The sequence below is a fragment of the Homalodisca vitripennis genome, chromosome 6 (assembly GCF_021130785.1).
Source record: "Homalodisca vitripennis isolate AUS2020 chromosome 6, UT_GWSS_2.1, whole genome shotgun sequence".
NCBI classification, from domain to species: Eukaryota; Metazoa; Arthropoda; class Insecta; order Hemiptera; family Cicadellidae; genus Homalodisca; species Homalodisca vitripennis.
Genome location: NC_060212.1, coordinates 158,253,389 through 158,270,851, shown reverse-complemented (window position 1 = coordinate 158,270,851; position 17,463 = coordinate 158,253,389). Strand labels below are relative to the sequence as shown.

Below are 17,463 nucleotides of genomic sequence, written 5' to 3'. Positions count from 1 at the left end.
TAGAACAGATATGAAAATTAGTTTTGAGGTTATGTTTGCTCTAGTATGGCCCAATGTTGCACCACTACTTGGCAAAATATAGGTGGAAATGTGAATCATCCTTCATTCTGAGCAAACGATCTCAAGGTAGCCAGCGAGGGGGTCCAAGGGGTCCGGATTTACCCAAATTTTCAATTTTTTAGTAAACGATTACTATTATTTAAATAATTCAGTATTACTGTCATGTACTGCTGAAAGATCGTTCTCAACAAAGAACTGGGTCAAGAACTTTTTAAGGAACAAAATGGGGCCTTCCTATCTGTTTACTACAGGAAAATATCAGTTGTGTGGACCCCCCAAAAATGTTTTTCCTGGCTACATTTTTCATTGCTGCGTCATCGCATGAATAGCGTTCTGGTGAGAGACTCTCAGGCGCACTTATAACCATTTCTTGGAACGTGTTACCTTGACTCTACACATCACTCCACCCAGATAAGCCAATAAGCATGACATTGGCTGGCAAAACTGTGTTGTAATAGGTAGTCTACTGATGGCGGCAGTTCAATGGCGGGTCGAAAAAAGGGGGCTTCAAGCCCGTTTGAGCGAAAGCGACCATTGTGATTTGGACCAATTGCATGATGCATAGAAAAACATGAGCCGCTGAACATCTCTTTAAGGAACTGCAGGATATACTTAACATTGGAATGGTGCAATAAACCACATTAAAAACCCTCTTAAAAAGTAAAACTTTTTTAACAATGACATGGGATCTAACCTCCCATGTTTTATTCTATGTTGATTCTAGTTCTTGTTGATTGTCTCTTGGTAACCCCCTTTTTAGGGTGTTTGAGCTGATACATAAAATATATGCTTACTAGAAGGATATAAACCATGTTATTGCCGTTACATTTATTGATAAGTACTTTCAGTTGATGATAGCTTTTCTTACTGAATTGTTTGAATGAAAAGTTGGACATACTAAGTAAGTAATTGCAAGAAAAGAATAAAAACACTTTAATATGTTAGACGAAGTGGAAGATTGCAAAAAGAAACTCGATTTGCGGAAGGCTATTGTGACTAAATGTGAATACACTAGTTTTTCCGCCTTGTAACAGTTTATTGCAGGAAGATCTTTCCAAACTGAGTGTATTTGGATGAATACCTCCCTGTCAATAGTGTCAACTCTATAATGTGCCTATTAAATCCATTTAACAAAGAAATGCATCTAAATGTTGAAAAGAGTGAACAACTGTTTGAATTCCAAAGAGATACTTCGTTAAAGACTGGATTCAAAATGAATGATTTACTAGAGTTTTGGTGTAACGTCTAAATTAGTGAACCCAAAAATGTACCAGGAAATTGTTGCTTGAGTTGATACCCTTTGCTTCTTCCTACTTTTGTGAGTTGGACTTCTCAGCTATGGCAGCCATCAAATTATAATACAGACCAAATTTAAAAACAAGTGTGTGTCACAGTTTTAAACATGAGTCCAGATTTTGATGTACGAATTAAAGGAAAAACTCTCACCCTTTGCATAGAATTTAACAAATATGTCTGATTAGCTTGTGTGAAACTTCAAACAAATATTACGAATTGTGATGAATTTGATTAGAAATAATCTGACTAGCTAAACTGTAATTGTTATGAAGCAATCATTGAATTATTGAAACAATATTTTTAATGTTTAATGCTTTGTACTTAACTTACTTTCCTGTATGTTTCTTCTTTTATATTACTCAACAATATAATAACAGTCTTCTTCTTTAAAAAAATCAGTAATAGCGAATAATACATTTTTTTTTTGTTCTCTTAGGACAAGAAGCTTATAAGTTGCGCTTAGTCCTGTAAGAACCTTTGCGCTGCTTCCGGAGTGATAGGATATTCAGGAGGGGTAAGGTTAGGGAGTAGGGGCCGCCTCCTTTCGAGATCCATGAGGAAGAATTAGGGCACTACATCTCAAAGTCATCCCGGAAGAAGGGGAGGCCAGCTCTGAACCAGCCTCTCCAGTCAAAGTAGGCAGGGGGTGGCACACCCTTGTTGAGGTTAACAAGAGCCTCTGAGGTAAGGGAACAAACCCCACCAACTCCAACAGTCATCTTTCACAGTAGACTAGACCTATTGAATTGCCCATGAACCCCAGAATCTCAACATATGCGGTTAGTGATGTGCCGCTACTGACACCCATAAGGTTTGCCCAGATTTAAGTAACACATCGGTTTTTGCTGTGCCCAGTGGTGGGTTCAACTGGTAGGTATAAATCAGCCAGAAGTGATCCCTGCTGGGTCGAATAATACATAGTTTTACATCACTGATTAAAATCACAATTTTTACTTGATATTTTTATGATGGCTAATTTGCAATAGGCATACAGGTTTATTTGATCAATGTGAATTATTTATTATGTGAATTATATAGTCATAATACTTTATTTTTATTCTTTATCGACTTAATAGAGATGAACTGAGGGGTGGGGCCCGTGGAAAGCAGTAAAAACCTAAAGGGAGCCTTGAGTTCAAAATGTTTGGGAAACACAGCTGTACAGGAACGTTAAGGGCTAATGATAAAGACAATACTCCAGACGTCATCTCTACTAAGCTAAAAAAGGACGAGACATTCGCCTGATACAGTATGTGGTTATGGCCGAAGCTTGGAAGAACAAACTTACAGAGATTTACATCTCCACAGAATTCCAAAATGACATGGATAGTGTAGAACAAGCGTGGTGTAGAAAGAATCAAGCTTCTGCCCAATACAATACAATGCTCACATAAAGGGGATTGACTGTCCTGACAAATTGCAAGCCTATCATCTTTGTGACCGGAAGAGTGTGAGATGGTATATGAAAGTCTGTAAAATGTTTGACTACCGTAATGAACAACACAATGAATCTGTACAACATGACAACTGGAAGAAGGAAATCATTGTATGTCTTCCACTTGGTCGCATTGGAGCAAATTCTTTCTCCTCGGCCAAAGAACCCAAGGGTTACACCTGAGCTACCAGGCAGTTGAGCCACACTATTGACATTTGTAGCAAAAGGTACAACAGAGAAAGAACTAAGCGGAAGAGGTACAGGGTGTGCCATTCCAGAGGAAAATGACCCTGTACCACTGCAGGCAGTGCCCGAACCAACCCTTGCTATGGCCAACAGAATGTTTCAGCTATTTTTATGGCAATCTGTAAAAGGTAATAAATACTGGGAGGTGGGAGCGGATGTAAATATGTGTATATAAGCCATTCAAGTGGTAGAGTATTGTGCAAAAATGTCAGTAAAATAGATGAATTACAAAATAGTAAACCAAGATACAGAGCAATGTCACAATCATGGCCATCCATGCCTTGTGATACTAGCTGCTAGCCAACACAGTTCTTATCCGTACAATCGTGTTTATCATAAATGGAATTATCATCAATTTTTTCATTCATCAAATTTTAGCTAAAAATTCATTTGAAAGTTTTCCTTGTGCCTTTGTATACAATCACTAATTGCACTAAAGTTTATCTAAAAATTATCATTTGCAATCTAAAATTACATAAAAGTTAGTATACTAAACAAGAGAATGTAGCAACAGATGTCAAACGAAGGAGAATCTCGGAATTCCTTTTACTATTTTACTATTCTGAAACAGACGACAAGCCATATGACAGTAAGAAATTATAACTGAAAAGAAATTGAGAAAAATACTCTACACTATGGGACATAACGGAAACTACATGGAAGTGTGCCTCCTGATTCCTTGCCAGATAACACACATGTTCAGTTGAATAATTGTAACTCTCCAATATAAGGAACAGTATTTGTGCAAATAAACAACACGGATCATACATCATTATAATTTATTTGTTTTTAAAACCATTTCTTGTAACAATAAATTATCTACCTTATTATTTGTATCAAAACACATTTATCAATAATTAAAATTACAACTTTAAAATAATGATAATTTATAGCTGAATTTTTTGTAGCATTTTTATGCTTTTTAAAATCCGTTCTTGTGATATCTGACTGTGTATTCCCATTGATTCAAGATCTTCAATAGTCAAAGTGAGGAAGGTACCCATGTCAAGCTAAAACAAAAAGCGATTATGCTGTATAAAATATTTTTGTAATTTTGAGCACTTTACTAACTCTTTACTTAACAGTATATTGTGAGTGTGTCACTTAACAGAACATAGCCACAGTGAGGATTATGTTCTAAATGCATACATGCTATATTGTAAAGGGTTAATTGTGTAGTAATCTGATATTTTATGTTTTGTAATTTAGAAAATATAAAAAAATCTCGAATTAAGGTTATGTCTTACCTCTTGCTCTTTGAAAACGGAGTAAAATTCATCAATTCCTAATGCAAAAAGTAGCTGTGAAAAGTCAAATCCATTTGGTTTTGAAATGTTGAAATCGATATTATCTTCTGAACCTACAGATCTTGTTCGTTCTGAAATAATATTTTAGTAGTAAAAATTAACATTCAAAGTTGTAAAAAAGTTTAGAACATGAATTTTTAAACAATTATTAATTGATAAATAGTACCTTTTAGTAAGTTTCTTTAGCCAAGATGGACGGCCGATTTTGTTGAGAAGCTTCTTTTTCTTCATGCTGTTGATTGAATTCGCTGGTGATTTTGGAGTAAATACTCTCGGTGAAACCAGACCACCAATATTGTACTGATTGTACAGGCGGTTGCAGTCCCAAGTCCTTGAGAGAGGTGAACTGCTTTTTTGTGGTGATGATAGAAACACAGTTGGCAAAGAGGGAGTCAATCTTTCTCTGGATATGGAGTCTATTTCTGTGTCATCATCACAGGTTTTAAACACAGGACGAGAAGGAGAGTTTCTAAATAGTGTACAAGTATCTCTCTGCAGATCCAAGTGAATGTTATTTGAAGTATATAAGGGGTCTATGGGTTCATCTTCTGGTTTTTTAACTCTTAGACTAAAGCAACCCGTAAGTGTGGGAGAATCCTCCTGCAAGAGGCGTAACAATTTTCTGTCACCGCTGACCAGGGCAAGTTGGAACACGTCTTGACCGAGCATACTGGTGATTGACTTGTCCGCACCAAACTTCAACAGAAGCTCTGCCAAGTCGTAGTGACCTCCCATCATTGCTAACAGCAAAGGGGTTACACCTGGAATTAATTAAACCAGATCATACAGGCCATGGTGATGGAGTGAAAGATTGACTTGTTGCAATTAAAATAGCAAGTCAGTTGAACATTGATGAATTGAATTAAGAGTCCAGCTGATCTTGGGAATATAAAGAAACCGTCATTGGCGGACCAATTAAGAAAATGAATTACAGTGAAGTAGATTTTAAGTACTTTTTATCTACTGCACCTTAAGCTCATAATTATCTATAAAACAGGGACTCATCATTCTCAATCAAAATTACAACAGAGATGACTGAGATAAATATGGCATAGATATTAGTACAACTATTGAGATAATCTGGCTTTGAGTTGATTGCCTCAAAAGATAAAGACTGTCCAATAACATTGATTCTTTTCATGCAATACTCAATACAGTTTATAAAGAGTACGGTTGTTGTTATCAGTTAGGTCTTACAAACATTTACTCATTATAGGATCAAACCTTCATACAACAAACATGTAACTTCGACCTGCTTGCGTTTATCGCCATTTTTTAATTGTTTACTTTTGCATGATCTTATGTTTTAGAATTTGATACCTGAAGAAGAGGTTAGATACCAGTTCTAGAAAGGTTTTTCTCTTTTAACAGAACAAGGTCAGTAATACTATTTCCCTTTCAAATGATCCATTGTTAGTAATGAACATTAAACAAATATTTATAATTTTCTTAGGAAATACCTATATTAATACATCTGTGTAAACTATTACCTGTGGCTGGAGATACCATGTTGACTTGTGGGACAGTGTTGGTGAGTAGCCATGTTGCAGTAGAGAGGAGACCTTGTAGGCAAGCCACTTGAAGTGCATTGTTGCTCTCAGCTTCTCTCAACTCAACATCTCCCAAACAGTCATACAGTGCTGCCAATAGTTCCTCATCACAATTCAGCACAGCCAACGTGAATGCTGTCACTCCTGGTTGTACAAATTTCAAAATTTGTGTACAGGATATTTTTCTACCTAGTATATATTACTTTATGATCTTTTAGTTGATTTTTATCTTTATACAAAATTCAATATTAGAGATGTAGCCTCGAAAAACTATGTATAATTATATACATAACAATTCAACATTTTTAACATGTCCCTGTAGAATATAATAAAAGAAATAGTATTTGTTATGATAATATTATATTTAATGTATAAGCGGCAATAGCCTTTTTTAATTTACAATCAAGATTGTCTCAAAAAGTACTTTCTCCGCCGGGACTCAAACCTGGATCTGTCACTTGCGCATGTTAGCACTACATCACAGAGCCCTCGCTTTTTACAATTCAGTTATTTGTAGTTGACCGTGTATACACATGTGTTTAAAAAACAAAACTAACATAGATCGGAAGACCAAATATCTGTCAACAACTTAATACTTTTTTTTATATATATATATATATATGCGCTTATGCAATATAACACAATCTAAACATGATGACTGCTATAATTTTTAGCGCATATGGTAGCTTATATGGTATATAGGCAGTATTTGCACATATAGCTTGGATGAGTTTGTTAATCTGTCTTAACAAATCAAATGTTTTAGGACGGTGACCACTCGAGTTTGTGCCAACATTTTAACTTAACTATTTTTCAATATAGACCCAACATGATATATTTTATATATTATATTCAAAGTAGAATCAAAAAGTTCCTGGAATTGGTTTAAATATACATCCAGCATGCTTGCCGGTGTGAAATTTGTTTTGTAACAGTTGACACTACTCCTAGGAAGAAAATATCCTGTAGTGTTGGTATTGTCCAGTTGCCATTGTTTACTTATGGAGAGTGTTTTCATGTGTCTGCAACTAAACTTCTCGATAAAAAATTGACAATTAATGAACAGCGGTCAACTATTAGATTCTGTGTTTTGTTTCAAAAGTCACCTAGTGAGACTCTTGAGTTGTTGATTTATGCTTACGGAGATGAGGCAATGAAGAAGAGTCAAGTTTATGAATGGCAGAAGCGTTTCTGTGAGAGTCGTGTTTGACTCTCACATAGTGGAACAACCTTCAATTGCAACCAGTGATGAAGACATTGGACAAGTCAGGCAATTTGTATGAGCCTAAGGAGACTAAGGAGTGACGAAATTAAATTTGAAGTAAATTTATCACGTGGTAGTGTCCGGAGCACCCTTCTTGATAATTTGAACATGAATTGAATTTTTTGTGAATGGTTAAAAAATACTGACTGATGATGACAAAGAAAATCAAATATTAATGGCTGTTGAGTTAACTGATATGGACGATGCAGATTGGAGTTGTTTTTTAAACGTTTGCAACTGGTGATGAAACATGGTGTTTTCTGTTTGACCCTCAAACAAAACATCAGTCCTCTGAATAGAAAACTAAAATGAAAAGGAAATCCAAGGCAAAACTTTGTTTGGACAAAAGTAAAGGAAATGTTATGCAGGAAGTGTTTTTTGACTACAATGGTTTAATTTGCTAAAAGTTCATTCCAGAGGAACAAACAGTTATCAAAGAACTTTATGTAGAAATTCTTAAGCAATTAAGAGATGGCATCTGGAGGAAATGCCCTGAAAAATGGATGGAAAACAATTGAAATTTGCTTCATGACAATGCCCATGAATATTGTTCTTTGTTAGTGTGTAATTAATTAGCCAAGAACAGTGTTACCAAATCAGAACATCCATTCTTCTCACCAGCTGATTTCGTCCTGTTCCCATAGTTGAAAGCATTGTTGAAGGGAAAATTATTTGCAGATGGTGAGGCTATTAAGGAAATGGTGACAAAAACAATTAAAGAACCTACACATAATGATTTCTACAGGTGTTTTGACCAGCTGTATGAACTTTGGGACAAGTTTGTTGCTGCACGACGAGAGCATTTTGAGGAAAAATAGATTTATAAGTTTTTAACTTTGTTCAATAAATACATATAAACCAATTCCAGGAACACTGACTCTACCTTGTATACAATGTGTTTAAAAAGTTTGGAAACACCTTTTTATTTTTCAAGCAATTTCAGATATAAATATTAAAATTCTCAGGCCGTTTTCATTTATGTATGTTTTTACATGTTTTTTTTATATACCATAAGGCTTTCAGATAGCGACTGTACAAATAAATAATGGTGAACATTATTATTTTTATAGATTCTAGCAGATTCAAACTAAACCTATTACTAACTTAGTACTAAGAGAATACTCATACATACTTAAAAGTTGGTTAACTCTCAGGCAATTAAATTTTCAATATGGTGAGCATTTACTTTTCTGTAAAATCCTGAGTATTTTACTACACAAATTAAAATTGACACTTTTTTTATCAAATTGTTACCCAAATTCACTCTGCGATTTCGAGATAGTGGCCATTCAAAGTTTTAGTGTATAGAATTAAATCGTTGTAAGGAATTATGTTTACTGACATAATTTTGGTCTCATTGTAACTAAATCAAGTCCACTTTTAAACAAAAATGCTAATGAAGATTTTCGTCTTGTAAATTTTCAAGATCATATACGTTCTAAATATCTTGAAAAGTTTCTAAACACTTTGTCCAAATTAAACTTCTAAACTAATAATGTATCTTCAGTTTGGCATTTTCAGATAACAGCCACATGTGAAATCTACCTTTCTTCCGAATGAACGGGAAGAGTTATTTATATTTGCATTGTGTACGTTCACTTTCATTATGTGATAGAAATACTAATGTGCATATATTTCAGAATCAGGCGTGTTTATACAAAAAGATGTCTCAAACAATGTATTTGTTTCTCAGCAGATTAACTACCACTGTAAATATTATTTAATTATATTGAAGGTTATATAAAGGCAAAATGGCTAGCAAGTAACAATTATTTCATAAATGGATATAAATTCCATCTACCAAACTCAATATAATCATCTAAATAGCAAACTCATTTTGAGAATGATGCATTAAACTTAGTATTTTACACAGCGAATGCTAGTTGTAAACCCAATAGACAGGTGATGTAACTTCTATTTGCTGATGACAAGGCATTTCATGGTTTTGCTGAATGTGTACACAGACTAAAGGTCTACTCTGTATTAACATTTTACTAATCATCCATTATTTATTGATATAACTAATTTATTCTTATTTATAAATCTGAAATTACGCATACTGTAGCTGTTGCTGATTAAAATAATGTATGTTAATATAAACATTGAATTAATACATTTTACCAGCTTCTTCTTATTGGAAACTAAATGCTTAATATATGATCAAACACTCCAATAAATGAAAAATTTTTATTTTGTGAGGCCTTTCGTGCTCAAAGAACACATCGTCAGACCCACATAACTGAAATAAAAACTCATATATTAAGCATTGAATTAATAATTTATAATTCTATTTCAATGTAACTTATTTACACATATTTCATGATCACGATATGTGGTGCAATGCAAGCTATTTTTCAATTATATTTGTAATATTCACATTATATGTTGGGACATAACGTATCTATAGTGGGAAGGGTGGATTCAATACGAATGTTGGGTTCAGCTCCATCTTCTTTTTAGTGCAGCGTCTGGAATCCGATGCACGCCACAGACTTGACACGTCTGGAATCTGGAGTCGTGTTTGCTGAAAAGTTACAAAAAATGTTGGTCACGAAGAAGCTCTAAACAAACTCTTTACATCGTTTTGACATCAGAGACACCTCGGGTACAAAATATAGTGTAATCTAGGTGAAGAGGTGTTCTCATTATCTCATCAAGTGCACAACTACTGATATTTACCTGTCAATTCAGTTATGCACTCATTTATATAATGAGAATATCTCTTCATTTAGATTACACTATATTTGTATATTTTGTACCCGAGGTGTCTCTGATATCAAAATGATGTAAAGAGTTTGTTTTGAGTTTCTTCATCACCAACGTTTTTTGGATCTCTTCAGACGAACATTACTTCAGATTCCAGGAGTCGTATGTGACAGTGTCAGATTCCAGACGCTGTGCTAATAGCAAGGTGAACTGGAACTGAACTCAATATTCCTATACGTTTGAGTTCATTGATTTTTTATTCTATCTTTTGACAGGTGTTGAAGTGTCAATTCATCTTATTTAAATGATAATATGCTAGCTAGTAAGTAGAACAGCAAGATCTTCACCCAGAGTGATGGTTGATTTTGTTGGATATTTTTGGATTTTATAGTAAATTTATTAAAGTTCATAGAAGAGGGAATATTAAGGAATTTGATGAAATGAAAATTTGATTAATAAAAAATTATATCTCTTCAAAAGTAAAGTTAGGGTTAGACCTGATAGATTTTTTTTTTTAAACTTTGAACCATAAAAGTTGAAAGTTTATGGGTGTTAAGTTGCAATGAAGTAGAAAAGATAGGGTTTAACAAAAATGTATACTCTTCTCCAGAATGATTTTATCAAAAGGTAAAAAGTAACTCTTTGGCCATTGCAGCCTAATTACAATTGGACTATTGGTGTCTTGGCATTGATTTTAAGGGAAATAAAATAAATGTTTCTGCAGTGCCCCAATAATTTAAGGTCTGTTCACTGGCCCTGTCAAATACAAGAAGTGGTAATGCTTAGTACTTATATTGTTCACATACTTCTTGCTTATTGTTTTGTCTTCGAAACATTCATCACTATATTGGTTGAATAGAATTTCGATAGTACAATATTGAATAGGAATTATTAATTTTGCTATCAAAATTGTGGGGAAGGGATATACATTTCAGTTTTATATCATTATTAGATTTAAATTAGGTCATAAAAATAAAATTAAAAATCTGATGATATGGATGAACATAAAATGAATATATCATAAATAAAATTAACAAACAATAAATGAACAAACAATAAATTTATCTTAACATTAACGACAAATGATTTTAAAGTGGTTTATATTATTCCATATCTAAATTATTTATATGACATTTATTGTAAATGAGAGATGAATGATTTATTAATTGTTACAATTACTACATATATTTTCTACTTAAATGTGACCTTTTGTAAAAACATTACATATAATTTTGCTTAATTTCTGAATCTTTTTTAATTTTAAAATAACTTGAATGAGCTACATCTGAGTAAAACCAACCCAATTTATTACATTAACCGAAATTAATTAATTGTACCCTATACATTTTATTACAAGAATATATTTGTGCTAAATTGTATGAACCCAACATACAATCCAGTCAAACGATGCATGTCTCCAAATTATTTTCAGGACATGGGTATTTTGTTTTTTGTAAAAGAATATTTATGCCTGTAACAGAATAATTTTTAATTGATCGGAACGATAATCCCGTCTTTGTAGATGAATATCTAATAAATTTACCAAAATCAAATTTATAAACAAAATTTTCTGGTATAAAAATTAAATATAAAACTAAACAATACATACATCCTAAACATACAATACTTTTGGCTACAGCATCTGAGTAGTTAAGTAAAGTCAGTATCAAGTGAATACCATGATGGTTGCATACGGTGACATCAGCATTTTTGAGCAGTAGGAACCTTGCTAGCTCATTGTGGCCATTACGTACAGCTTGCATAAGAGGAGTCCATCCGAGGTCATTAATTGAATTTACGTTCTCGCCCTGTGCAATTAATATCTCACACTCTTCCCTAACGCCTTCTGCTGCAGCCTTCTCTAACGTTAGGTCTGTGCCTTCATAGTCCTAAAAAAACAAAAATAGTTGTACACTCTAATATGGAGGGTCATAGGTTAGAGTGTAACAAACAAAAATTATTCATTCACGCTCCATGTGTTTAATTACATCATGATACAAATGTCAAGTTTGCTTTAAATATGATAGAACTATGAGAAATTCATAGATTAGCTAAATCAATTATTGAATACAAATATCTAATTCAAACTGCCTTGATTACATTATAACAAATGAGGTTAAGTGGAAGAGAGAACTTCATAGTTTTTCACTTCACCCCTAATAAACCTAAGTTTAGTTTCATTCCTCTAAATCGCTTAATCAATATTGAGCAGCTGACATCAAGGTTGATCGAAATTGTTAAGATTTGATCAAATTTAGGTTAAGCCTTATTGAAGACTAATACTAACACCTTTAGTTAATCATGTGCTTTGAGAAAATTAAAGAGAACGTTGAAATCTAGTTTTTCTTCTGAGCAGGATTAGCTACTCGTATGTTCATAAATACCAATTTCTTTTCTGCTATTTAGAGGCATATAAGTACCCTGAGATTTTGTTTTAGGTCCCACATTATTACCAATCTTTACACAGCTTATCAACTTCCAATAAAAATCATTCTTTTTACCTATAGCACCTAAAGCCTTATTAAATCACACATTTGAATTTATCATGTTTAAAATTAGTTGATGACATAACTTTAATTGTAAAGTGTCTTAAAGACAAAAACATTCCTTACAATGCCATGGACCTAAGAAGTATTTTTGTTTGTAAGCGTATTGAACTTTTAATCCTAACATTGAAATAGCGAAATAATAATGTTTTTAATTAATTCAAATTGTTTAGAAAAAATAGAGAGAGCACATTACATTTTTTGAAAAAATACACTTTAACAAAATTGTAAATTATTTTGTAACTTTTTATTACAATTTAAGATAGAAAGAATTGGTGATAGAATAAAAAGAATTAACATAAAAATAAAACAAAATTCAGCTTTTAATGTTATGAGAATTTTAGAAAATTTGAGACTTTAATAAAAAGAAAACTGCAACAACTATTGTTTACTTTGTTAGTTTTGTATAAGCAAATTCATATGAAATTGTTGTTTTGGTAAAACATCATCTGTTGAACAGGGTTTTAAACCTAAGAAGAACACAGTTACAATTTTATAAAACTAAGTAATAATGCAAGGGCCATTATTTTAATATTTAAATTTTGACAGTGAGGATTAAGTAAATAGAAGTTTTGATTTCAACGTATAAAAAATTGCATCTAAACCTATTATTTCCAATCACAACTATTTAATAAGCAGTAATAATATCTCCCTGTTTGAATTGAGGTAGATATTATCATCACTTTAAAAAATTTCTTCTACAAAATAGCCAGGATTTTATCTTTAAACTATATTTAGCACATAATGAGATTCTAACATTAAATTTGACAAACAAAAGTAGTAAAAATGCAACATTTTGGCAAACTTGTTGGCACTATAAATTATTTACAAACTACCTGTTCAAGTATTGTGAGAACACATACTGTGGAATGGGAATACATATTTTGAAGTCAAAATCTGGTGAACCAAAACCATAAAAACAAAGTTAGGTTTAATAAACACATAAATAATATGATAAATATGTGATAAATAATAAAATATGTAATTTATTATAGAATTTAAATTAATTATTTGTATTTCTGTTCATATTAGACATTACATTTGACTACTAGAGTAGTCCCATACCAGCTCACTTACACTAATGTGTTCATCAGATTTCAGCCTTGATTACTGAATTATCTTCTATCACTTAAATGTATAGAAGATAAGTATAATAAGTACCTGTATTTATACTTTCTCCAAAACAAGATTTATATTCAGAGAACTAAAGAAACAGATTCCTTCAATTTGGTACACCAGTTTAATGTTTTAAAAATTACTATTTTCGAAAATATATTACAGTATTTTTGTGCACATATAACAAGTATCCAAAATTAAAAAGAAATTCAGATTCATAAAACAAAATCTTTAATTTAATATTCCATGTAAATGTTTGAGTAGTTTTTCAGTAAACCGATAACATAATTTTAATAATGGGACAAATGTATTATTTTAATACAAGGGTATATTTAGATTAAAAGAGATAAGTTTAATTTGATATCAGATTTTACTACATTAAAAATATTTTTATTTTACATTTTTTTTGTGAAAGGATGGACAAAGTTTTTGAATAGCCCAACCCTAACAGCAATCTTTCTGAGTAATTGTTTTATTATTTTTGAGTATATTTTCATATCCAGAAGAAATTAAATTTTGAATTAAAATTCAAGGGGAGAAATCTCATAGACTGTAGACTATGACTGTAGACAGGAATTACTTCAATAATACTTGTATTTTATTTTGAACAAATATGGTGGAATAGACATATTACACATTACTAATCAACTACTTACCACAGGCATTTGTATTATAGAAATAAGTCAGTTTGTAACTGTATTCCACAATAAGGTCTAGTGTTATAACAACAATAAAATGTTCTCAATCATTTGTATGACTATTTGGCCATAACCTTAAAATCATCATGACATTTCAACTGACTGCTGGTAACTTACATGATGTTACTTGTTGAACTTGGGACTCAAAACATTCAGGTTTACTATTTACACAAGTATTTTTGTACTCAAAACACAATAAGTTGTAGAAAACCTGAATCTTTTTTACAGTAACATAATTTAATTAATAAAACTTAAAATAAAAATGACTTGTTACTTTTGAAACAGTTACATTTGCTTGTAAACATATATTATAGTGCTAAAATGTCTTTAGTGGCTAGTTTTATTTATCTTCTATTTGACACACTGAAGTTTATGGTTCTTCCGTCTTGGTGGGAAAAAAGGTCAAATTCAAACTCCTTTATTCACAAATCATAAAATGTGTACAATGAATTGCATCAACATCACTATCAATATAACTATGTTATATATGCTAATATAAGTCTATTCAAGTGTTAAGACTGTGTCTTAAACTTTAAAACTAGTTGCTTTGAATAAAATTTAAAATAATTAATATTAAAAAATCATCAATAGAGTACAGAGCCACATGTGTTAAAGATAAATGATAAATTTGTACCAATATTGCTAAGAAATTGCTTAAATAATTCTAAAAATGATCAAATATAAGGATTGTATTACTTGGTATTCATGGATTATGCTATACAATTTATTGTTATCACAAATAAACAAACACTTGTATAATTATTTAACAGAATTTAAACTATTACAACACATTGTTATTTATAACTATGATTCCTAGTATTATACAAGTTAAGATTATGCCATACCATGTGTAACATAATAGGTTTCACCGAAGTTGCATGCAAAATTTCAAGTCTATTGCTCATTTTATTAGGCTTGATTTGTTACTATGCCGTGTTAAAATCTTATTTGAGTACTCAGTTTGTTTAAAAATTTATTTATTCTTCAATTTTCTTGTTACCATCATGATTACATACAACTCAAATATAAAAATGTTCATTAACGATCCGCAACATTCTATGGAATTACTTGCACCATCATCAAACTCGAAGTTGCTTTTATAGAAATGGAAATTTTCAATTCTGTAGGTCAGTTTGCTCTCAAGATATCTTGCAACAGACAGAAATCTTTCCAGCCTCTTGATGATAGGCTTTGCTAACACTCAGCCAATTAGTGTTTCATATTAGTTGAAAGGTTGTAAAGAAATGTTTACAATGTATGTCAGTCAAATAAATTAATATTATTTTTCTGCTAATATTAATATTTAGTAAATATGTTAAACAGTTCACAACCAAAGAGCATACAAAATAACCATCCATTAATACTAAATTTTTTTTAATCCCGACATAATTATCAGATGTATCACTTTTAGGATTTTATATTAGTTCAATTATTATTATACCACATTAGTTTTACAGAATGTTTCATAGTATATAAAACTGGAATTGTTTTACTATAAATGTATAATATATAACATTTTAATATTCATATATTGAAATAAGGAATTGAAACTGTATCAATTCCTTCAAGGTGATCATTTTTATGATCATCGTGACACTTCACAAATCAGTTTTGAAATAGCTTAAGTGTTGCCAAGATTGTGAAAGATGTTGAGTCAGCTTTTATCAATCTTAATAGATATTACCTTTTAGCATTCCAGATAATCACTGAAAACAGATAAAATCTACTATAGTGCCTATATTGAGTGAGACACTCGTGACTTTACAACAATTTGAGTATCAATGAGTGAAGAATGAAAATTCCATGTTAAAATTATTTATCACAACTACCTATTTCAAATCCACTTGTAATTTGTTAATAAACAAAAACCTAATTAATTATTCTGCTAACTTGTTTGGGGATTTCATTACAACTTTGGTTAATTGTTTTCAATTTCATTAATTTTTATTTTTCAGTGTAGATTAAAAGAACTGATAACACATAATCAGCAATAGACTTACAAGACTAGAATTACAAGTTTATATCTTATTTCATTCTGATAGTTAGGCTACATGAGTTACTATGTCATATTATAAAATTTAATATAGTAATAATTTGTTTATTTACAATTCATTTATTCTGTGATTTCCTCATTGTCATCATGGTTACACTTAAGACCAATTAAATGTTGCCTAACACTCAAGGGACATGCATAAACATTGAGCTAGTTGTTGCTTTCATATGAGTGAAGTTTCATGGAATATTTCAAGTTTGTAGGTGAGTTTGTTCTCAAGATATAGTGCAGACAGACAGACAGAAATGAAATTCCTTTAGCCCCTGGAGTGATAAGCTTCAACGCTCAGTCTTTTAAGCTTTGATATTAGTTTAATATTGAGAATTTCAAAATAGAAATAATCTATATCCATTGAAATTAATTTATGTTGAAATTACACTAACAGCTTGAAATGTTAACCATTCACAAACAAGTTACCTAGTTTTCCTTCTAATACATACTCTTGTTAAGAGTAGTTGATTTGGACATGAAAAACTAAAGCTACAACAATCATATTTAAACAGTTTGAGATGTTGTATTAAATACAAGATAGGAGTAAACCAGACCATATGTCACGCAACTTGCTTCACGCTGAGGTTGCATGCAAAATTTCAAATCTATATCTCATTTCTTTCTCGAGATGTCCTGCGGACAGACAAGCTGGAATACAGGGAAGACATTTTTACAACCCGGAAACAAAAAGAGAAATTATTTCAGCCCTAATGATGATCAGCCAAATTCTATGGTTGGATGGGCATGCAACATCATAGAACTCATTCTTGTCTATGTATAAATGAAGTTTCATGCAAAATTTAATTCCTATACAGATGGAATCTTTCTCAAAATATCTTGAAACATGATACATTCAAATTTTTTCACTAAGATAGGTCTCATAGCAGTGATTAAAATGATAAAAAAAATCAGTCAGCTAGGGATTGAGTGGTGGGGAGGGGGTGATCTACAATGCAAGAGTGTTCTGTAAGCAAATCTTGTTTTCAACTTTGAACATTGACTTTCCATTCTTATAACTGTTTCCTTCTTACTTTGTGAATACAAATTCCAATTGTCTATATACAGGGTCATTCCAATAAAACTGCACATTTTTTCAGGGTTGATAGAGATAGAAAAACGCAAAGCTACAGATACTAAATGTGTTTTTCTGCTTAATTACAAACAAAAGAACCATTTCATGGAAACAAGAACATTA

General features: G+C 31.7%; 1 protein-coding gene across 1 annotated transcript; it reads right to left on the bottom strand.

Moving 5' to 3' along the window:
- Positions 1-3,841: 3,841 nt before the first annotated feature.
- Positions 3,842-14,349, bottom strand: LOC124365080 (ankyrin-3-like). The gene is made up of 6 exons (XM_046821010.1): positions 14,183-14,349; positions 11,543-11,753; positions 5,835-6,038; positions 4,511-5,105; positions 4,285-4,414; positions 3,842-4,047 (listed from the first exon to the last, which is right to left on the bottom strand). Exons 1-6 carry the CDS (start codon positions 14,189-14,191, stop codon positions 3,925-3,927), a joined length of 1,272 nt encoding a protein of 423 aa, XP_046676966.1. The 5' UTR covers positions 14,192-14,349; the 3' UTR covers positions 3,842-3,924.
- Between the last annotated feature and the right edge of the window lie 3,114 nt (positions 14,350-17,463).

What these genes read in the sequence shown, in the direction of transcription:
- LOC124365080 (XM_046821010.1), bottom strand. An exon ending in CACCGTATGCAACCATCATG is followed by an intron (nt 6,039 to 11,542) that starts GTATTCACTTGA and finishes TTGTACAACCAG; the next exon opens with GAGTGACAGCATTCACGTTG. An exon ending in CATGGTATCTCCAGCCACAG is followed by an intron (nt 5,106 to 5,834) that starts GTAATAGTTTAC and finishes AATTAATTCCAG; the next exon opens with GTGTAACCCCTTTGCTGTTA.